Genomic DNA, 23,400 nt, shown 5'->3' on the forward strand with positions numbered 1-23,400 from the left:
AACAATTTGGATCGGGAAAAATGAATCTCAGTGGCTGTCAAAGTTCTTGCTGAGCTTCGAAGAACTTCATCAACCCCCATCAGATAATAACGCCATATTTGTGTGTTATTGCCTGACAGGGCATCCAATCACAAAGATGGAAGTAAGCATTTCTTAAAAGATGACAATTTTTTTTTTTGGTGAAACTGAACCGCAAGAAATTTAACTAACAACACCATAGATGTGCTTTCGTGTCAGTGTGTGCGCGTTAGTTCATAAAGACTGCAAAAGGACGAGATGAACGGCAAAAGATGTTCACCGAACACGTCCGGATTACTGAAAGCCAAAGAAAGCCGAGTTTCATATGAATATTTATTTAAAAATCCATAGTTCAATACAGAAATAGTCATCTATGTATCATCAGACAATCAGTACTTCGCCATGCTTTATCTGATCAATCACGGGTTCAGAAAAAGTACAAGATATATAGATTTATAGACGTTTTTCTTTTTTTTAAATCCCAGAAACTGAACTTTGTCCAAAGGAAACACAAGAAAGCAATAGAAACACCAACACAAAGTAGATACGGATCAAATCGTTTTCAATAAAACAGTTTTCTGAAGAAGGCATCGCACAATTCCAAGAGTCAGTGAAAGATTTAAGGCCATTTTGTACAGTTAATTCCTCATGTAGGTAATCTGGAGATTTCAAAACACTCAGTTTTCAACAAAAGGAACTGGTGCATCCCTTTTAAAACTGTACATGCAAACATAGTAGTGCACGTCGTTAAGAAGATATGACAAGCATACAACATATTATTTGGATACCTTTAGTAAACAAAAATCTTACGTGTGTTAACACCTCACTTGGTATAATAATGTATATGTAAAAAACCTCCTATAAATGTGCCTTGCACACAGAGTAATTTACATGCACGCATACACACACACACACTTTTATAAACACACTTCTGGCTTCATGAATAGGCAGATTTTATGATGTGTGGCACCATGGATTAAATATATATATATATATGTTGGCCCAGCCAAGAAAAACCTGGAGCAGCAAAGACGGCATGAGAAAATTAAGAAAAAGAAACTAAAAGTCGAAACAATTTGCTTCACATGAGAAACATCTCCATCCTGATCATCAGTCAATGTGTAAAAAACATTCAAATCTGGAAAATAGAACGTTTTAAATTCCAATTTAAAGTCAGGATTCTGGTCATATTTATGGAAGGACATAATTAATGTAGTCAGTTAAACAGGAGATTGTACACATGGATTTGTAAGAAATTAAAACATCACACACCATGTGGTGATGTTAACTAGCTGTTGCCTGTCCATCTTGGTGTGGGTGTGTACAGAGTTTATGAGTGTCACCATGTGGCCAATCGAGTATTTCATGAAATGGTAATAAAATGATTTAGATTGGTTGGCCACAGAAATCTTTCCAAGAACGGAATCTCGGAATGTCGATATTTCGTCACGCCCAAAACATTTTGTGAAAACTTGTATTAGTTGCTGGGATATTAGTCACTTTAAGCAGTGTGTATTCAGGACGCTGGGTGGCTCACTCAGTAGAGTGTGCGTCCCAAGTGCAGCGGTGGTACTAATCGATGGAGTTGTCCTGGGTTCAATTCCCAGTCTTGGGCCATTTGCTCCATGTCTTCCCCTTCTCTCTCCACCCTATTTCCAAAAAAATCTCTCTCGCTCTCTATTTTATATATATATATATATATATATATATATATATATATATATATATATATATATATATATATATGTAAAACGGCAGTGTATATTCCTTTTTCTGGGTTTTCTAAAGTTTGGGTCAGTAATGAAAGAGGAAAAGGGTATTGAGATTATCTTCAGACATCTAAACAAATCCCTAAAAATGTCATCTCTGAAGTTTGTTTGTACTTTAAACGTTACAAGAGATGAAAACAGTCGTTAGCAATTGGGGAAAAAGAATATCATCACTGATGATTCTTTTTATCCCTGTTTTATTGACTTAGATGAATACTAGGCCTTATAGTTAGTGTCACGACTTTTTGGAATAAACCTTTAGGGAAATTGGAGCGTTACCATCCCACTCGGCATCACCTAGACAAGCCTGCTTTAATTTTCCAAATGAAATAAAGCAGCAACAGCTTGTCAGAAAGCAGTTCACTCATCACTCTATAGTCCTTTCTCTGGCACTTCCTTTTTAATCTACAGTTGAACTTATAATCTATAAACTACCTGAACTCTACCTGGCACAGTTTTACATGGCAAGTAAGTAGTCAAAGTTAATCAATGCAGCCCGTGGTAAACCCCACAGTGCAGGATCGGTTTCCGGTCTTGTGCTTGTGTTCTACGCCGCGTCTGCTGGAGTAACGAGCTGCTCATTTTGACCTGCTGTCCTAATGATGTCTCCAGCTAAGCTTTGAACACAGCAGTTGTGCTAAGCTAGTTGGGCTGCAGTGATCGCACATGAGAAAGAGGGAGAAAGAAAATGCCATAAGTTTGGGATTCAGAGGCGACTGTTGTAGGTCTGATAGGGAAGTTACTTTTTGAATAAGTAATTTCTCAATGTACTCTGTGTTTAAGCCTAAAAGATTGAATTTATCCGATTAAAAAATATTTTATTAGGAGTCTTATCCTATATTTCTCATTTTGACATGTTGATACCCATCAGGCTCGTAAATATAATATTTAGCAATATTAAGTGCTTCATCCCTGTGTGGAAAGATATTACTTCAGTAACCTTTTTTGACTTTACCTGCCGTTACGTTGTTTGATTCAATCTTTCATTCTCATTCATCGCTGACAGCACAGATCGGACCGCATCCAACCCACATTCACAACGAAAACAGAAGACATTGGTATCAATTCATCAGACGTTGTCGGCGGATGACGACCCGCACAGACCCTGGCACATACAAATACAAATATTAAAAGTTGTGTACAAAGTTGTATCAAAGCCATAAGGTGTAATAAAAACTTGCGAACACACGCACAGGCTCGCCACAAAAGAGCCAAGAAGAAAAGCAAGAACCAAATGCAAACAATGGGATAATTTAGGTTTTTGATGCATTTTTGACCACTGGGCTCTTTTTGCTCAAACAGCATTTAGTTTGAGAGCAGCTGCTGAGGTGTTAAAACACGGAGGGAGGAAAGTGGTGTGAGGACACAATGACATGAAACCCCTTGGCCATAATTAACAAGGAAGTTTGGATGGGGAAAAAAAAACAAGACTTAAATATGAAGACAGTAGCTACATTTCCATTCAACAGTCAATAATGCTACATTAAATTTAGAGTCGCTCAAAAATGTCTCAAGTGTTGTAAATTTGGATTCATTTCGAAAAATCTGGACTTGGGGCAAACCAGAAAAGTCTGATTAGATATGTGAGAAAAGTAAGAATCCACAATATGCTAGCAGTTCTGTTTAGCTTGGCTACGGAAGCTATGCTAGCGCAAAAGAGTCAGCTGACATTTGCAAGTTGCTGTAAAAGGGAATCTGTTCAAGGCTGTAGAGCTTTATTAACTTTGAAAAACTGGTTTATATATATATATATATATATATATATATATATATATATATATATATATATATATATATATATTATATATATATATATATATATATATGAATGTATACGACCAACAACATGCTATCGGTCCAGTTCAGTTTAGCTGTGGACGGTAGGCTAGCTAAAAACAATCAGCTAATGTTGGAGACCACCTGACATCTGGCTATATCTTTTTACTTGTATAAGTATATGTTGTAAACATATTAATGCTAACCTTAAATAGAAAAGGTGACATTATGATGTCATGGTACATTTCTAAAATTGAGAAAGGTTAGCATTTCGTCAGCACAAAACGCAACTGATTTGTTTGACTATGTAATCAAATGTCTGGCGATGGGATTGGAATTCAAACATTTTTGAGCTGCATTCAATAAACAGCGTGTGTCTTGTCTGGGTTAGAGTGATGCACAACACTTCCCATTGTAAAGACAAACCTTTCGAACTTCGAGAATTAGAGAAATCAAATGCGAAATTCTTTCAATAAATGGAAAGCAGGAAAGAAGCATAAGTTGGATGGAAACACAGCTAATAAACGAGTGAGAGGCACAAGGGAAGAGAAGTTAAGCGAGACACAGGAATTTACCTCCCACAAACACATGTATGGAGAAAAGAGGTAGTGCAGGGTCACTGTGCATGCACTTGACTGAGGCTACACGCATGCAAAAGGTCAACGCAAACACCAGAATACAGTCCAGTACGGTACAGCACGGTACGGTACAGAAGGGCTACCAGGACCTGCACTGCAGCTACCTGACATAAAGCCAGGAGAAGAGAAAGTATTACAACCGTCATGGTGAGACTGTATGTATATAAAAGTATCAACAGTAAAAATCCTTGCTAGCATTTACTGTAAACAATGAGTCAGAGAGAGAAAAGAGAAAGAAGATACGTTTCCTTTTTTTTTTTTTTTTTTTCTTTTTTTACAGAAGATTAAATGACTTCTTTTCTTTGTCTGGAGACATTCTCTTCACATTTTTTCCGAGCTAAAATCCAGATCATTGACTTCCGCGTTTTTGCTTCTCCTTTCTCCGCACAGTTTGAATCTGCCGGCTCTCGCCGAAGCTTCTCTATGTTTCATTGACACTCACACGTACACCATAGAAGAAAAAACAATAAACATCCTATCAAAATCCAGACAATTACAGGAATGCTCGAAAGTGGAAGTAAACAGACTCTTGCTGCGTTTTCCTTCTAAAGCACCTCTTTCCCGGCGTGACATGCAGTTTAGTTTCCTGACCGCGAGAAAACCCTTCTCCCCCCCCAGGGCCGACCATGACGGCAAAGCATGGAGAGCAGCTTTAAGGGGACGGAAGTATTTTGCACGTTAAGTTCGGAGAACACCTGGCTGTAAGACTTTTGACTCTCTCCCCCTCCTTATATCTGGGTTTGGACGGGCTGCCCCGGCGGCGTGTAGGGAGGCGGCGCCGGCGAAGGCTTTATCCTCCGGGTCCGCATGTAGGACAGGAACTGGTCCGGGATCTCGGCCAGCACGTCTTTGGCGAGCCGCGCCATGCTTAGAACGTGGTTCCCGCTTCTGTCTATGTAGTCTCTGAATGGGACAAACTGGGAAGGAGAAACGAAGGATTACTGGAAAGATTCGGAAAAACCGTCACCGACATTAATGGCAACTTAGAGTTACCAAAAGTTCAAATCTCGTAGCATCTCTGGCTACTTTAATGCATTCGAAGCCCTTAGAATGACTTCCTTCTCTGCTAAAGAACTGGCAAATATAATTTCAGAGCATAGTTTTCTATTGTACAGAAAATGTGAAACAGAAAAACAAGCAATAAAGATGAATAAAAGTCAATCGTATCATCTTGATTTGGGTCTAATTTTAGTCATTCGGAGAGACAAACAAAAAGGTCACGGCAGTTCCAGCCGACGCCTCGGGCTCAAAATTGGATGTCTGTTTTATTCTGGCGCCGTGTACATGTTTAAACATTTTTACACTAAATACAGAGAGGAGATGTGTGTAAATCCAATAATTTAACCACAAGTGTCACTTCACCTCATGACACTCAATAAGTTTTCATGAAGAATGGCTGCACATATACTGTCTATAAGGTCTAAAATATGATTAATAGCAAAATAACAAACAAATAAAAAAATCACAGATCAAAAATACTCCTTTATTTTATTGGATGTTTCCACCTGCAGTAACAAGATCCCATTGCCGTGTCATTTGGGTTATTAACTTGCTCATAATGAGAATCTGCAGGCTGAGCTGGAGCAATACTCCGAGGGTGAAACCAAGTTGTTTTTTCTTCTTCTTCCCCGTACGAAGACACTGTATGTGTGCGTGTCCGCTTATTAAAAAGCCGGCTAATGAGCATCCGTGTGGCTGTATGGGAGGGTGCCAGGCAGCGAGGTATGATGATGATGACATAAAGGTCACAGTCAAACAAACTGCTCAGCCTGACTGCACGTCTTTTCTTTGCGTCGGTGCCAGGATATAGCATGAATCCGACTGGTATTACGAGTGATGCTTTCCAGCATGGCAGCACCAAAAAGGATAGGTAGGAATGGTAAACAGGGTTAAAGAAATGAATGCTTGAGATATAAATGTTCAAATCTAAAGAAAGCCTAAATGCTTTCTTGGCTTTTCAAACATGACATTAGGACAGTGAGCAGAGCTGAAGGTCTCTGTTCATCTACTTTAATGAGAAAGGGCCAAGAGGTGGCTCTTTGTGCGCGTCTATGTCAAGGTTTTCCTGTGAGAGCCTGGTGCACCCATGGGCGCCAGATTATGTTATAAAGTGAGGGAAGGAAGCAGGAACACTCCAGAAAATATCAAGGATACATAATCACCAAATTATATACATAAAAACGCATTGAACACATTGAAGTTTGAGAATATCCCAGTTTCTGAAGAGGCACTGAAAAATGAAAAATGAAGCAAAGAAGTGAGGATAAAATGGATACCGAAGCCAATATTTAGTGACATTTCTACAAACATGACCTCAATTTAATGACAACCTTCATCCCGAATGACCCCAACCACAGAACAAAATTGTGCTGCAGCCTTACACACAGTTAGACCTGAAACTGTCTAACTGTGTGTAAGTCTGAGGTGCAGAAAAGGGATTGATTACCTGAACAATGTCTCTCTCTGCAAATCTTCCCCTGGATGAGATTCTGACTTCATCGCCATCCAACTCGACCATGGCTGAGAAGAAGACAAAGCGTTAAACCACGACCTCCAAGTCAATTCTGGAGGCCGAATTCTAATCTAAGAGTGTAGCTTGAAAATATTAAAGTATCCGAAGCTTTTTTTTTTTGTTTGGTTTTTTCATATTAGGCTTACCATCAAATTCTGCTGGACCGACTCCAACAATAATAATTGACATTGGGAGACATGAAGCCTACAACACAGAGAGAAAGGAAAGCAGATTAAGAGGTTCCCAAACTTTGCATTTGTTAAAGCAAGGCATTCATCTTTCAAGTGTTTTTCAACCACTCAAAGAAAGAATAACCGCAGCGTCGGATTATAACACATCTGACCAACAAACAGTCTGATCATCAGCTGAGCAATGCCATTTGATCTCACACTACAATAACCAGATGCCTTACTCACCTCAGTATGCTTAGGGCTGAAAACACAACTGACCACATGACCTACTTTCTGACTGGCATGGCTAAGATTATCTGAGAAATTTGCGTCATTGCCTGGCTGATCCTTGAAAATGAAACATGAATCGACCAAAAAAAAAAGAGTAAATAAAAAAATGACACGGCGTCCCGGCAAAAAGCAACAAGCCATGTTCTGAGGGAAACATTCATACTGTAATAAACAATAAACTTAATTTAAATGTGACTAAATTAGATAAATTGTTCAGTCAACCATGCTGCTGCCTGGCGCTGTTCGCTCGGTCTGAGCGGGGGTTTGTGTGATTGTTGGGTGTGTGCCTGTAGTGCCGTGTGGGTTGAGAAATCAGTCACTCGTGTTACAGATCAGGAAACCTCCTAGAGCGGCTGAACTCACCGACAGCCTGCAAATGACACGAGTTTACGTGGCGTTTGTGGGTCGAGCTTTTGAAGGGTGTATTATAGGGAGGATATCAATGGTGTGTGTGAGAGAGAGTTGAGTGTATCCAAGTAATGTTCTGACCTCAGGCAGAAGAGAGAGACAGATGATCTGATCTAAACATGTTTTTTTTTTTTGTTTCCTCTCGGTAAACGTTTCCCTTTCGGCCTCTATTCCCCATAGTTTTGTCTTTTCCTTTTTCAGCTAATATTTGTCCTTTCCAACCGTTTTACGCTCTCTATCGTTACGTCGTCTCTCTACGTTTTGCAGCCCGTGTTTCTCTCAAAGGCTTCGGTCGGGTTCTTCACAGGAGCCCTTTCGCTTTGTTTGTGTTCTCCGCGACACCCTTTCCTCTGGCGCTCGCTTCGAATCGACAGCAATGGAGCGGACAGGGAAGGAGCGGAAAGCACACTGTTAGAAGAATATGCAACTATTAATTAAAAAAAAAGAGCAGAGTAAAGGCTCTCTTGTTACATAACGTCTCTAGTGGCAAAGCAGGGAAAGGAAGATCATTTCTCTTGACAGCTTCTTTCCTTCTTCAGTTCGACTTTTGCTTCTGGACGATAAAAATAACTGATAAACGCCACAACGTGCGATTTTTTTTCCTGACGTCTCATTGTCAGTGAAGTTAGAAGCTGACAATTATCCACAAAACAAGCTGATTAGAAAATAGCGACTTGTTTTTTAGCCGGCAGTCAGGAGCGACGGGAAAATAACCCCGAAAACAAGACGGCGGTGGCGGATGTTGGATTAATTAAAGTCTGAATCTGATGAAATATGCTCCAAAGGAAAATATGAAAAAATGAAAAACGAACAGCTGACTTCTAAAGAATTCAACTGAGGCTTTTAAATATACGAGTGGAAGTTATTGCTGATCACTGATCACATACTAAACTAACCTGATATATTTCACGTATATGATGACGTATCTGGTTCTGTATGTCATCTCTAGGTTTTAAAGTTTTAAACTACTCTTTTGAAAATGAAACCCAAGTTTCTGCTTGGGTTTGACAATGTTATTGTGCAAAGTCCAATTATTTCTTCATGTGTCACGTTTTCCTACTGAATAAAACTTTTTTTTTTTTTTAAAGAAGATGAGATGATGCTACTGCAATAAAACATTTATTTTAAAGGTGCTTGTACAAAATTTTTACAAGAATTTCTAATAATCTTCATGGACATTGTACACAATCTATACGTAATTACTAAAAAAAACAGTTTGTGTCACATTGATCAACTCTATTTTTATAATAAAGACCATAGCCTCCTAAAAAATATTTAATATGAAGTATTTTTACTATATTTTATTGCGTTACTCATTAAGTTTACGAAGCAGAATCAGTAATGAGGGCAATTATGCTGGAAATCTGAGCTTCAGATTCGGCTCTACCGGTCGAGAGGTGTCGGCGACAGACCAGCTTACTCACATTGACAATCGACTCCTTCGTTTGGGCCATGTCCGAGATGACGCCGTCGGTGATGATGAGGAGCACAAAGTACTGAGAACCGTCCTTCACAGAAGCAGCATATCTAGGAATAGACATGCAAAAAACATCTAGATTTTAGCTTTGAACAAAAACCTGGAGCTCTTAAGATCAAGCTCAAAACCAGCTTACAGCTGAGGAGTGGCCTAGTCAAAGTTTGGATTTATATTTGACTGGAATGGTGTAGTACAATCTAACAACACACTAAGGTTGTAAAATTAAAAGACACCCACAAAGTGGTTAATTTATGGTTAAATACTTTTTAACCTAAGGGCATGTTCGTTTGGATGACATATTTTTCATTATATATACACTTATTTGTCACTTAAAAACTGACTTTTGTATTTACTCGGATTATCTTCGACTAGAATTAACATTTCTTGGACCATTTAATTGTGATAAAAAAGCAAAAAACAGTAGAAAAAGGACAGCCTGCAAGTCGCTTGGAAACAACCTTGTAACGGTTCCCAGATTGATGTGCTCTTAGAGCTTCCTCACTAAAGTCATGGCGAATGTACTTTACTGTTCGATAGAAAGTGGTTCTTGCACACAAACTTTGTGCTTCCCCACATCTGTGTACGTTTGTACACTTATTAAGTCTAATAAAGTGCTTTGTTTGAGTGTCCTTAACATCTATATTCAGGTCTTTTCTCACAAACCCTGCTTTCGTCTCGTCATGCCGGTAAGATTTCAGTAAATTATCCCTCAGATCTGTGAAATAACCCGATGAGACATCACTCGGGTGCACCTCTTTAATTACATCCTTGTATGAAAAGTTTCTTAATGTGTTTTTCAGAGAACTTTGTCTGACGCACCAGCTCTCCTTCCCTGCAGCATGATTTATGCTCTCATCGCGGCGCAGACAGAAACAAACATGTAATCAACTCCTTAAATAAAAACACTTCTTGTTAGCTACCTGGCAACGCTCGCCTCACAGAGCTCATTACGGGGAAGAAGAAAAGCCGGTGAGAGTGCGTTTGGTGTCGCTGCGTTCGTTCGCACATGGAATCCATTACATAAGCAGTGGTAGAAAACACGAGTGGAGGAGCAGAGAAAAGTTGGTTTAATTACGCTACAACTCCAAAAGTGAGTGTGTGTGGTACCTGGCGACGTGGTTGATGACCGGGGAGAAGTTGGTGGGTCCGTAGAGCTGAACGGACTTCAGACTCTGATAGTAGGCCTCCATTACGCCGTCAATGCCTGTGCAGTACGGGTTCTGAGGGTTACCGTTCTGAAAACGTGAGGAAAGGTCAGTTTTTGCAATATCTTGGACAAGGAAGTGAACGAGACAGAGCAATGAGATGTAACTGAATCCTTAAAGGGGCAGTGTTATGTTGAAACAATTTTTTAAGCTTTACATAATCTTATGATGTTATTCCATCACCAAAAGCTGCCTCACAGAGCATCCCTCTTCCCCACTCAGCTCCTCCAGACTAGCGCCAGCAATCAGCAAACATCTGGTGGAAATGCACGTCTGCTGAGCTCAACAAAAAAGTTCAGTGGAGGAACGCTGTTGTGATGACTTTCTAAAGGCAGATTGTCGGAAAGAGCGGGAGCTTCTTAAAGAGACAGGCCCAATTTCAAGGTGTTAAAATTGATTAATCAAAAGTTCTTTCAAGTCATGTTTGATATATACAGCGCTGAAGGTAATGGTTACTTTATTGTGCTACATAGTACTGCCCCTTTAAAAAAAAAAAGTTGAAAAAGTTTTGCTAATGCTCATAAAGACACTATCATGTCCTGGTCTTCCACTCACCAGGGCAAACTCATGGGACACCCGTCCGTCCGGCGGCAGCTTGGCTCCAAAGCCAAGTGCGGGGAACATCTTGTCGCTGTCGTAGTCCTGAATGATCTCGCCGACCGCCTTCAGGGCCATGCCGTAGGCGTTCAGCTGGTATGGGCTCATGTAGTGGAGGGAGGTGGGCTGGGCTGGGTTTCCTGCGACACGCAAAAAAAATTCAAAGATTGTGAGCTAATAATTTATGGCCCATCTGCTTTATGAAAATATCTGGCTCTATTGCGGTCGCTTCACAGATGCAGCGCTCATGTGGCATTTAGTTTGACCTCCCAAGTTGTGACTTATGTCAGTGGCTCGCTTGCTTCATAAAAACGTTTTCTGACAGAACCACAGGATCAAGTGCGCCGACAGTTCAGACTCATTGGTCTGTCCACTGCTTGAAAGCATTTGCTCCATTTAACAGAACTTGGTTTCATCGCTGCCCCCTTCTCTGAATGGCTTGAACTCAACCCTAAATGCATAACTCGGCCCGTAATCAACACCATCTGAGCCTGTTAGTGCGCTGAGCTTTAGCTGCCAGGTGTGATGGAGGGGGGCCATTAAGGAACACTTGATTTCTCCATTTGCATATGTTTGAATAAATTTCCCTTATGTGCTTAGAGGTTGTTTTTTTCTGTCTTCAGGCAACTCTCCAAGTGTGAATGCGTGCAAGGTTCGAGTGTGTCCTCACCGTTGGAAGCTGTGAAATCAATGGCCACCGTGAAGTTGATCTGGGTCCTTTGAAAACAAAAGGAGACACCATTTATTAGTCAGGACGTAGCAGATATCAACGCTTGGGAAAGACTGAAGCTTCGTTCGAAATCAAAAACACTCAACATGTTGACCTCTGGAAGCATGTGGTTAGGCAATCTGTCACGGCAAATCCTCAACGCTGCCGCTTGTACACTAATCTTGGAAGTCGAACGCCATTTGGGTCATCATCCTTGTTACCTTCACAGGTCAATGAAAAGCAGCGACATCTCTTTGAGCCCGCAGTTAATTGCCCTCTTGTTCAAACTAATGGGTACGAGGAGTAGACCTAATCATCCAACAGGGTGTAAATGTCATGGTCTCGTTTTTTGTTCCCAGTCAGTCTTGTGTTTAGTTTGGCTGGACTTTAGCCCCTCAGGCAAAGATACATTATATCACTGGTCAACCTTCAAGAACTGGTCTGGCAGCACTTGATGTGGTTTTTAACATAAGTATATGTAATGAGTAGTAAACCAAAAGAATCAGTAATAGTGGAAACAATATTTTTACAGCCATATAAACACTATTTAGTCACTTTACTCAATCACCGGAAAATAACGAGGCTTTTTCAGCTGTAGGGACACAGGGGTCAGTAAGTTGATTCTGCTCCATGTCCTCATGTTGGCAGACACAAGCTCCATCCGAGCAGTCTGAATTTTTCATGCTCCTCTCCTGCCATACCTCTGGCCGTCACAGATGCACAAACCTCGACAAATCAACTCAAACTGTGAGGGCAAAAACAGGACGAGGCGAACTCAACAGCAATGAAGAGCGAATGTGTTACAACCACAACAAAGGAAACGTAACTGAGTGGAATAATCATTCATATTTCTGCATGATCTGCATTAAACACAGTTAAAGCCAACTGATGAGTCAATCTGAGATTTGAAGCCATCCAGATCTGATTTCTGCAAAGCTCTGACCTTCCTCAATCGACATTAGCAGATTCAGATTTTCTTAAAGTTGCTAGGCAGCCCAGTCAAATCATGTGTGAAAGAAAAGTCATTGTTAAAGTGGGCTTTACTATTTCCACTCAAACTAAAGACAGATCTGTAGCTGATATTTTCACCTGTCTTTAGATTGTCTCCAGAAATAGCCGGTGTCTAGGTAATAAATTGACTAATTATTGTTTTGTGTTTTTAATAAATAAATAAATAAATAAATAAAACAGTCACCTGAAATCTGGTCCATTATTCAGTCTGCAAGAAAATAATCTTGCACTTTTGGCCATGCAAAAAGTGCTTATTTATTCCTTATGCATCACCATCAGTGATACTGGAATACTAAAACACTTCTAGTCACTTTATACTTTTAATCTTCGCACTAAAAACGCTGTTACTAAGTCGCTTAGAACTTCTAAGTAAAGTGCAACCCTTCAAATGCTAATATGCGTCTTGCTTATCTGGCATGTACATGCGGCTGATGCAACGCACAGTCACTCTATACCACTGATTCACCGACGCTGATTGAGAGCGACACTTTGCCAAGAGAAGCAGGGAGGACGTAAACCATCCAGGACAAGAAGTAGATCCTGGATGCTGTAAAATAACACTTGGTCATCTGCAGGACCTGATTAAAAACTATCCTGCTTCCCAAAATGTTACTGCATTTTCTGAAACTCTTGAGTTTACATTAGCTCCTCGCCTGGAGCCAATGTAAATAAAACATGAGCACATACGTGGTTCCTATAAACTTGGCAGTGGTCAGGAGGGAAGTGCTGCATGGAATATGCAAAATAGTGCAAACTCTGAGGACGGACAGGGCGATGTGGCGTAAAAATAATTCATTTTCCTCGGTTTCTTTTATAAATGACAGGAAATGTTTGTTTTTTTTCTTTTAAAATGGTTTCAAACCTTCTTTAGAATTACACCTCATCAGTAACCAATGCAAAAATATAACTTGTTTCTTGAAATCTTTAACACGAGAATATTCCTGCCAAAAACAAACCAAAAAAAAAACCCCAAAACTTTAAATCGTGTTCAGAAAAGACGTTTTCTTGTTCCTCTGTGCCAGGGTGGAGTGTGTATGCATGAGTGCACTGAGCGACCTGAAAACGGCATCAGATGTTGAGGGAAGCAGATGTTTCTTGTTGGACTGCGTCCATATGGCGGCAGAAGAAGCCAAACGCCCGATCGCTTTGACTCCTCTACATCGACCTCCGTCATCACCTTCACTTTTTTTTTTTTTTTTTGAGTTTTTAAGCCTTCATTAGAGTCGAAAGAAGGAAAAAATGCATACACACATATATGTATACATATATATATATTGATGCATATAGGTTTCTAATTTGTTTTAAACTCCTGTCATTATTCTTTTGTAGCATAACTTGAAGACATTTACAGGACAGAAATGAACTGCGATTAGAGAAAAGGCCTGAATATTACTAGATTTCATTTTCTCTTCTATTGTTTAAACATTACCTCCTTTTTTAACTTCCTTGTATCCTTCCTAGTATCATTTCCTCCTTCCTACTTAGGGTCTTTCCTTCCTCGTGTCCTTCTTTTAGTTTTCTTGCTCTTCTACCTTCTATATTTCCTCTGTATCCATTCTTTTGCCCTTTCTTATTTTTCTGATGTCATTCGTTCCTTCCTGTTGGTATCTGTCCCCTTTCTTTCCAATTGATCCCTTCCTTGTCTACGGTTTTCCTTCATTGAATTTTCCCTTTCTTCCCTCTTGTTTTGCATCTGTCCTTTCCTTCCTTCTCTACTTCCTACCTTGCGTTATTTCTTTTCCTTTCTTTCCCAGCATTCGCATACTTTTCTGTAAACTAGCCTCACGTCTTTCTGTCTGACATCTCTCACTCCCTTCTTTCCTTATTTGTGTCCAATCTCATTTCCTTCCTTCATTCCGTGTCGTGCTGATTACGTATTTAATGTTTGTCCACTGCATAATTATGTTTTAATAAATTCATACTTACCTTTAGTGTTTTATATTGTAAGATGAACATAAACTGTTTCAAGTTTCCAATTCTGTCTTTTCGAGGAGCTGCCTCGTTTTCCGTTTTTTCTCTTTGATTTTTTATTTATTTATTTTTTTCTTGTCCGCTTCTCCCGCTAATGCTAGCTTCTCAGAAAGATGACAGTGCCAGCAGAGTTCCCTCCTGCCTCTATTCTGGTTTCTATGCTCAATTCACAAACCAAACAATATCTGTCACATTGAGTGACAGAGCGGTCTTCAAAGACGGTGTTAAGAATGAAAGATATTGGCAACAATTCATCCCTTCATCATCACCCCTGCACAAAACGGGGCTTCTTTGTTACAATTCACGGGTCGCGCTATCAAAGGGAAGGAAAAGCTTGAGAGCGCTCAATCTGGACTTACGGAGAGCGCCTTCAAATCAGTCATTTATGCTAATCCAACCAGCAGATCTAGTACCTAATTAGGTTCAATTGAACAATTAGCTGATTAGGTTGAAACTGCAAAAAGAGCCGTCAGTCAGACGACAAAGAACCGGTGACGACAGAAGCAGGTAGGGAAAAGAGACTCAATGCGACAGTCTATCTGGGCAGGTAGACACAAGGAAAATGCTCAAACGGAAGAAAACGTCTGGGTGTGTGATCACACATTAATGTGCAAGAGTGCGTCTTTGTGTCTACGCACACAGACAAACAGCCCATTACGCAACTGGAGTAAGAGCGACAGGACCATTACGGTCCATTTAAGCTGCAAACAGAGAAACCACACTTGGCTCCTAATTTATCCACACAAGGGTGTTGGAGCATCCAGCATACACTCACGATGCAATGCCAAAAAGGACGAAAAAAAAAAAAACACACAAAGTGGCTGAGAAATCCACACTCAGAGAGGACCTGACGATGGAGGACACTCAGCAGACAGTGAGTGTGTGAACATATGCAGGACACGCGGTGGGAGCGCAGACTTGCATTTTATAACTGAAAACACGTCCTCAGTTGAACTGGATAGCTGTGGCATTTAAGTATTTCACCACTATCTCCTTTTTTCTTACCCTGCCACTTGCAGGTTCTACCAACTCAAATTTAAGACATTTATAGGCCCATTAAGAGTGAAATTGAAGACCTGTGTCATGACAGATGTACTATCAATGTAAAAAATGTATAGTTTGGTGTATTAGAAGCTAGTTACCTGTAGCTGACCCCTTGAGTCACAGAGCGCAACAAAGATGTCTGCATGCAACTCAAATTTTTCTCTGACAGAAAAGAGGAAACTTAAATACATTAACATGTGACGAACGTGTTAAAGGCCAAGAAATTTGAATAACTGAATTTTAGCTACATACATTTAAGACTTTAGGAAAGCGTCTGTTCTTCAAAAAAAAAAAAAGATAAAATAAAAATAAATAAAAATTGTGGATCTTCAAGAAAATCTAAAGAAAGAAGCAGTGTGTGTGTGTTTTGTTTTTGTTCCTTTGGGTCTGCGCCACAAAAACAATTCAAACCCACACAACTGTTTCAAAAAACTTTTATGAAAGACAAAAAACAAGCTACGAGCTAGCCAACTTCTTTTTGGTAGCCTGTAAACACAAATGCATCAGTGGCATTTTCTGTTAAAGCCGTAGACACGCACTCTCCCCTTTGACAGCCTCCCCCTGTGACTCTAATGAAGGCAGAGTGTGTAGGCGAGCATCTATGCCATGCCTGGCTACACGCGGTCAACCCTCCTGCGAACCTGCGCACCATACATCCATAAGCGCATGCACAGAGACGCGAGGATGAACGCATGGAAGCCGCTACACACCAGGTTGCAGACACACAAACGCTGATCTGTGTGTCTGTCAGTCTCTCTCTCTCTCCCCCCCACCATCCTTTCGCTGTCACCCTCTCACATGCAAATATACATTTTTCCGCCCAGCTCCCTCACATAGAGGGATCATTATCTTTGGCACTGTGCAGACACGCCGTCATGAAGGGATGATTATCGAGACAGGGACGGCGCTCGGCGCGGCGGTCCTCATTAACAATGCGGCCCCCGCGTTTGAGGTGCGGGTTCAAGGCGGGCGCTTACCCTCCTTTGATGTAGTCCAGGAAGGTGACTTCGAATTCCACGAGGAAGGACAGCAGCGTTACCTGGAAACGATAGGGTAACAGTCAACGATCCCCGACGGGACATATGTAGGTGTTTCTCTCTAATTTAATTAAAAAAATGTCCAGTTCTCTTTAACGGGACGAAAGAGGCTGCAGGATGTGGTGAAGCATAAAACCACATTTCAGGTCTTTTAAACTTGGGAAGAAAAACAAAATGAAGCAGAGTTTCTGTCTGGCTTACCGTTCCAGAGTTTTTGTAGTTTTTCTTCTTTTCTTTTTTCTTGGGATTTACCACCTGCAAAAGGGAACATAACGCACTAATTTAAAACTTCACTTATGCAGCAAAGCAGAAATTCCTAAACATTTTCATCCAAAATCATTTTAAATTTATATGTAAAATCAAAAAAGGGATATTTCTACTGTGAGCAGGCTTTAAATATGGAACCTGCAGAGAAAACAGAGACTGTGAGGGAGGAGAAGAGGAAGGACAGAAGGAAGGGTGAATGACAAGTAAGTAAGGAAAGGCAGGATAGATCCAAAAAAAGGAAAGAGAGGAAGGACATAAGTAAAAGAGTAAAAAAAAAAACAAGGAAGAAAGGAAGGGACCAAGGAAGAAGAGGCAAGGAAGGACAGGTAGAGAAATAAGGACACAAGAAAACAAAGAGGGGAAAAAATGAAGGACAGAAAGAAAGAAGGGAGGCAGGGGAAGGAAAAGAATCAAGAAAGGTAGTGAGGAAGGACAGAGGGGAGGAATATGGACACTAGAAAGCAAGGAAGAAAAAATGGAGCGATATAAGAAAGGAGGTACAAAGAAAGAACAAGGAATATAGGAAAAGTAGACATTTAAGGTAAAAAGGAAACAAGAAAGGAAAGAATGGAGAAAGGAATGCAGGGCACAAGAAGGCATCAACAAAAGGGAAAAAAGAAGGGAAGGATGGAGTAAGTAAAAGTAAAAAGCCAAAAGTAACATTCATATATCTATATAAAACACTTTGCACATTTACAGAGCACAAAGTGGACAATCAAACACAAGGACGTATAAAAATAAAAAGACATATGGCATCCTAAACGAGAGCCTTGACTAATTAAAAATGAGTTTTAAGCAGAAAAGTCTGCTGCTTTTTAAAACATTCAACTGAATCAAGGCAATGGAATCCATAATTTAGGATTTGAAACCTTAGTTTGTAACACAAACCACATCACCAGGTGATCGCTCATGAGTCAGGGGTTTTTGTGATTTCAGTTTTTTTGTCCCTTGTGGTCGGATTATTTTTGGGTTGTTGACTTTTGTCATTTGGGTCTTTCTGTATTAGTTTGTTCCTTTGTGTTGAGTTTGTTAGCAAATAAAGGCAGAACAGCAGACATTCTTTAGGAGGAGAGACACGACCAAAGAAAGACACAAAGGAGAAAAATCCCACCTTTAATCAGCAGCATTATGTGCAACATATGAAGAATTGGTGTGAATTTATAAGCCAAATGGACCTCAGATGCTCTCCTCAGATAGACAAAGCTCAAACTCTAAGTCCATCTTCAGCCGTTGCCCTCAATTGGTCCCATCTCTCATAAATCCGCCCGGAGTTTGTAAAACATCCAATAGCTTCGGTAATGAAAGGGGCCAGACAGAAGCAAGGCCGAGACTCGTCTTGAATCCAAAAACGCTGGAGCGTCCCATTAAACTGTGCCAAGGTTAAACAGAGGAAGAGGGCCTCGAGGAAAAACAACTGACAAAACGTGTGGATTTTTTTGTGTGTGTGTGTGTTTCTCCTTGGTTATCTTTGAGCGAGCACCCATGAGGCGAGCGTGCCTTTGGAGATGGAAAGTAAAAGTGAAACAGACGCACTGTCGGCTTATTTCCAAAATAAAAGTAATACAGTGAGGATGTCCTGAGGTCAAGCAGGTGAAGAAAGTTGTTTATTAGTGTGGGATAAGATATAAAAGACAATAAAAGAGTTTAAAGCGAACAGCAGACGTACAAGCAAGACGTTCCCTGTGCTTTTCCCTGTGTGTCAATAAACATATGGAAGCTATTTGCAGAGTGGCTTTGATCTTTTCAAGCATGTTTGAGAAATCCTGTAATCTCCCATGGCAACCATCAGCTGTGCAAAACACCCGGTTGGACATAGCTCCGCCTTCGAGTTCCTGTTCCCTGAAAATCCCCAACTCAATTCCTTCAAACTAGCCAGCAGCTGTTAGCAAACACCTGGTGGAACTACGTATCAGCTGAGTTCATTGCACAAGCTACTTCTCAGTGAAACGCGAGTAAAAGCGTTAAAGGGTTAATAGAAGAGCGATGTTATGATGCTTTCCAGCAGGCGCAGTTTCAGAATGAGTAGGAGTTTTTAAAGAGACAGAGGCCGAATTTAAAGGTGTTAAAATACAAAGTCAAATTTCTTTTAAGTCATATATTTAGTAGTAGCAGTATTTTTAGAACAACTGAAGGTTTCTTGATTGTGCTATAAAGTGGCGCTATACGCCTGGAAAATACATAATAGTGTTTCTGTTTTCATTATAGAAATCTAAATTATTGTCTAAAGCTGATGACTTTTTTTAAACTCTTCCATTTTGCTTCTTTAATCTGAGGCGATAATTTACACATTTTAAAATATTCTTCTGTAACAAATGCTTTAGATCCAGTTGAATGCAATTAAAATTGCAGAAGACTTGATAAAATTTCACAAAACTGAAAAGAAATGACAATAAAAAACATAAAAATAAAAAAACAACTTTGCAGAAATTTGCACACATTCAGATTTACCTCATAGACATTGAACTGGCTTTGTCCGACAGAGAGTTCTCTGTAACTGGTCATGAACTCTCCAATATAGTCATGGCTGCAAGAACAAATGAAGAAGAATGAGAGACGGTTAGGACTCCGGAAAGACTTCACCACATCACATCTGGGGTTCCTCAGGGCTCTATTCTCGGCCCACTTTCATTTAATGTCTTCACGATTGCATATTTCAGAGTATTGCATCATTGCCTTTACAGATGACTGTATGATGACATAATATGAATAAGCAGAGGAGCCAGTTTCCCTCCAGCATACAGACAAAACAATGAAAGTCTTGATATGGTCTCTAAAGCTCCTGCTTGTAAAGTGGTGCAGCATATTGCCTCACCCTAAAGGGTGCAATATCTAAATGGCACCATTTAGTGCCATTTTAGTTCAACGCCACAATTATGCAAGAAAAATAAATTAATTAAAAAATTCCATTTTGTGAGCAAGAGTATGAGAACTTCACACCGTTCCAGAGTAATTACCTGCCGTCTCGGTCCCAGTCGTAAACCTCGACCTTGATTGATCTGGTGGGAGAGACGCAAATTTAAAACAAAGATTTTACCTTATTGAGTCGATTTATGTCAATGAAAGCAAAAAACGGAACAAAAGCAGCAAACAAAAAAATATTTATTTTATTTTTAGAGGCAGAGCCTTCCTGAAGCTCATCTTTACTTCAAAATGTTCTCTACCAGCCCATTACTTATTTTTGATAATGTTCTCTTTTCACCTCGAAATGGATCCGTTTCCCTGTGTCATTAAGTCTTATGAGGAAATTAGAAAACAAAAATAAAGGGCTTGATATGCGATGCTATCGCTCCATCTACCAATATATTTAACAGAAGTAAGGCTCATAGGGAAAGGCATGGAGGAGAGTGAGGGCAGAAAAATAAAAGAACAAGCAGCAAATTAACCCTCCTGTTGTCCTCGGCTTATGTCGACCGAGGACAAGCCCTTAAAAAATATGTTTTTCAATTGCAGCTGCATACAGAAACTTTAATCTAACAGTCCTGCATCAGAACTATGGTGTGCACAACTCAGGGGGAAGTTTAGGCTCAAGCAATCCAAATGTGAACTTTACAAAAGAAATAAAAATAACCAAACCCAGGCCTCAGGTCAGACTGACCGGAAGACTAAGGAAATCACAGCTGGACAGGCAAACAGTATGGAATGGCATCATTGATCTCCGTAAAACTGATATCTTTTCAAATTTCCCCCCCCTCCTGTTGCCCTCGGGTTGACATGACCCGAGGACAAGCCCTTATAAAACATTTTTTAATTGCAACTGCATACAGAAACTTGAAATCTAACAGTCCTGAATCAGACCTACAGTGTTCACAACTCAGATGGAATTTTCTGCTGCAGCAATTCAAATGTGAACTTGACGAAAAAAATAAGAACAACCTCCTCTTGTCTTCGGGTCAAAATGACCCGAAGACAAGAGGAGGGTTAAACCAGAGAGCCCTCTGCACTCAGCCGGAGAGAGTGACGAGCCTCTCGGTTAATTTAGTTTGTCATTTTGAGAGAAGAAAGCAGAGACGGATCTCCTGTGTTACTCTGCACCAGTCTTTAACTAGATAGGGGACTTTCCAGACTGTGGTTTGAACTCGCATGCAGCCCGTTCTCTGAAGCATCTGAGTGATATCTAATTAGAATCCGAACCCCGGCTGAACTTTTCCGTCTTGCAGAACGAGGACGGGAAATGTAAGTCCTCGTTAGCTGCTGAGGAGAGCCGGATGCACTTTACAGGGGGAAAAAAAAAAGAAAAAAAGTCGGGAGTAGAGGGCGGCGACAGTCCGGTCCGACACCGGTGAACGCCGCTCCCGGTTGCCGCTTTCCATCTCCTTTTTTCTTAAGATGACGACGGAAGGAAAACATCTCGTCGTTTGGAGCTTTGATGATGCAACATGAAGCCGTGATTGAGTGCATGTGTGGAAAGACAAGAAAGACAGTCCTCCTTTGTTTTCCAGCTTCAGCTCGCCCTTATCTCCCCGTCTCAGGCTGCAGTCTCATGTGTGGCAGCGTTTGTGCGCCGTACGAGCAGCTTGCCGAGTCCCCCGCTGATAAGACATGGAGCAACTCCACTCCAGCAGTAAGCTTATTGGACCAAACTTAGGATCAATGCTGCTGTCTGTTAGCTCAGCAGAGATAAACCCTGTGGAGGGCTTCTTTGTGCCCTTTTCACTAAGCTGCTGTGGACACATGAGGATCTATCCATTCATTTGTTTTCTTACTTGATAGAGTTGAACTTCCCCAGAGATCTTATGTAACCAAGGAAGAAATGTAACTAAACGCAACTCAACCATGTTCTCATTTTTACTCTCCTTTCTTTGATCAATCTCAGCTGGGGAAAGTTTGCTTAGTAATCAGAGGCACTCTTCAAGATGGGAAGGAGAAAAGAACATGCTTGTCAATAAATCAGCTGCAAGGCAACATGCACAATTGGAGTGGTGGTTAAAAAAAAACCCTCAATATGCTACAGCAATGTAAGATGAATTTATTTCCAAGGATAAAGATTTAGTATTAGTTGCATTTACCGCCAGTCTTCCTCAACTGTGAGAGCTTTGATAGCAAACCCTCGGGTATAGACACTGCGCTCTGTACCTACGAGTTAACACTCCAATTCCCGTCATTCAGTATATCTTTGACAATAAGTGCCACTGACAGCTCCTCCATCCTCTCCACTTCCAGTCAGTGTCGCAGAAAGCTGAGAAAACCTGTTTCCCAGCAGACGTATGTGTCTGCAATCCTCAACAGGATCAATTCCTGACTTGTACTATTTTGAACAGATCAAATCTTCCCAGCTGTGAGGGTATCAGAGTACAGGGGGGTAAATACAAACATGGGAAAAAAACCTAAATGTTTTATGTGTAAAAAAAAATCTTGCATTCCTTTTCTTTAGTTTCAGCGTTATGAGAAATGTATAAACATAAACTCCCATAATTGCAACATTTTAATTTGGTGCGGTTCGCTTTCACACTGCACTGACAAAGAAATCCAAACTAATTAAAAAACCTGTTCCCTCCCCTCACCTGTGGTAGCGCTGGACCAAGAACCACTGAAGGAAACTGCACAAAATCCTCCAAAGAAGACATGAGCGCAACTTCCTTCTTCTTAAAATGTCCACTCACATCCAAATGTACATTGGAACCGAACCAGAGTTCACTTCAACAGAACCGAGACATCTACGTTTTGCTTTTTTGGTCCCCATCAGAGTTCAATTGCACCTTCACACCTCCCCCAAATAAACCAGACTTTCTAGGCCAATGAACTGCAGCTCTATTAAGGCGGACTAAACGGGGCTCATGGGAAAAAGAGGTTAGAATCAGACAGAAGAAAGTTTATTTCCCCGTTTTCCCTTGTGGCAATTCTAGGTCTCCTTCACGAGGTGCACCACCGCTTCCATGAAATTGCTGCAAAGTCTCCCCTAAATGTCGTCACCTCGGCAGGATGTTTACGAGAGCTGACAGGAAAGCTCTTGCCTAGAGTCAAATGAGTTTCATCATCATCATCATCACCATCATCAGTTTGCCCCTCCCAAAAAAAAGAGTCCTGCATCAAGAGAAAGCAGCTAATCACACTGCATCTGCACAGCAAATAGTGGTGTAGACAAGGTCTAAATGACTTTTAAAAAACAATACTGCCAGAAAATAATATTACCGCTCACCAGTAAGACTGAAGGACCAATCTGAATGCTAGTTGGTTTCACATAGAGAGCGACAGCAGTCATTATTTCTGCCCCTGTGGTGAAACTGTTAGCAGTTCTGTTCACTCGTTCTGTTGGTGATCCTCAGCTGCTCCTAACACAATGCAGAATATGCATTTTTCATGTGGTGGGGAGCCCTGTTATTTACTTTCCACTCACATTATCTTTCCAGAAGAACAGAAGCAATGTGAGGCACACGTCTCTGGCAGGTTATCAGCACTGTCACATAATGACAGCTTCTGTCATTTCTACGTAATCCTAATAATAGCATCTAAAGAGCCTTTTATGCAACCATTACGTGGGGGTTGTTTTAATAAACAGAGCC

General features: G+C 40.6%; 1 protein-coding gene across 3 annotated transcripts in view; it reads right to left on the bottom strand.

Annotated features, from left to right (window-relative positions):
* Positions 1-4,445: 4,445 nt before the first annotated feature.
* Positions 4,446-23,400, bottom strand: part of LOC129376010 (copine-8) — a 66,419-nt gene continuing 47,464 nt past the window's right edge. Inside the window, exons 10-20 of one of the 3 annotated variants that reach the window (XM_055055399.1) lie at positions 19,855-19,896; positions 19,349-19,424; positions 16,835-16,888; positions 16,574-16,635; positions 11,532-11,578; positions 10,820-11,001; positions 10,167-10,294; positions 9,007-9,109; positions 6,860-6,917; positions 6,648-6,721; positions 4,446-5,118 (exon numbers count right to left, since the gene is read on the bottom strand). In XM_055055399.1, the coding sequence (XP_054911374.1) occupies positions 4,930-5,118; positions 6,648-6,721; positions 6,860-6,917; positions 9,007-9,109; positions 10,167-10,294; positions 10,820-11,001; positions 11,532-11,578; positions 16,574-16,635; positions 16,835-16,888; positions 19,349-19,424; positions 19,855-19,896 (1,015 nt within the window). In that variant the 3' untranslated portion in view covers positions 4,446-4,929. Of the gene's footprint in view, positions 5,119-6,647; positions 6,722-6,859; positions 6,918-9,006; positions 9,110-10,166; positions 10,295-10,819; positions 11,002-11,531; positions 11,579-16,573; positions 16,636-16,834; positions 17,355-19,348; positions 19,425-19,854; positions 19,897-23,400 lie in introns of those variants that run through there. The other 2 variants (XM_055055401.1, XM_055055400.1) reach the window with 2 other exon arrangements.

Source organism: Poeciliopsis prolifica, unplaced genomic scaffold, assembly GCF_027474105.1.
Source record: "Poeciliopsis prolifica strain line A6 unplaced genomic scaffold, Auburn_PproV2 SCAFFOLD042, whole genome shotgun sequence".
Lineage (NCBI taxonomy): Eukaryota > Metazoa > Chordata > Actinopteri > Cyprinodontiformes > Poeciliidae > Poeciliopsis > Poeciliopsis prolifica.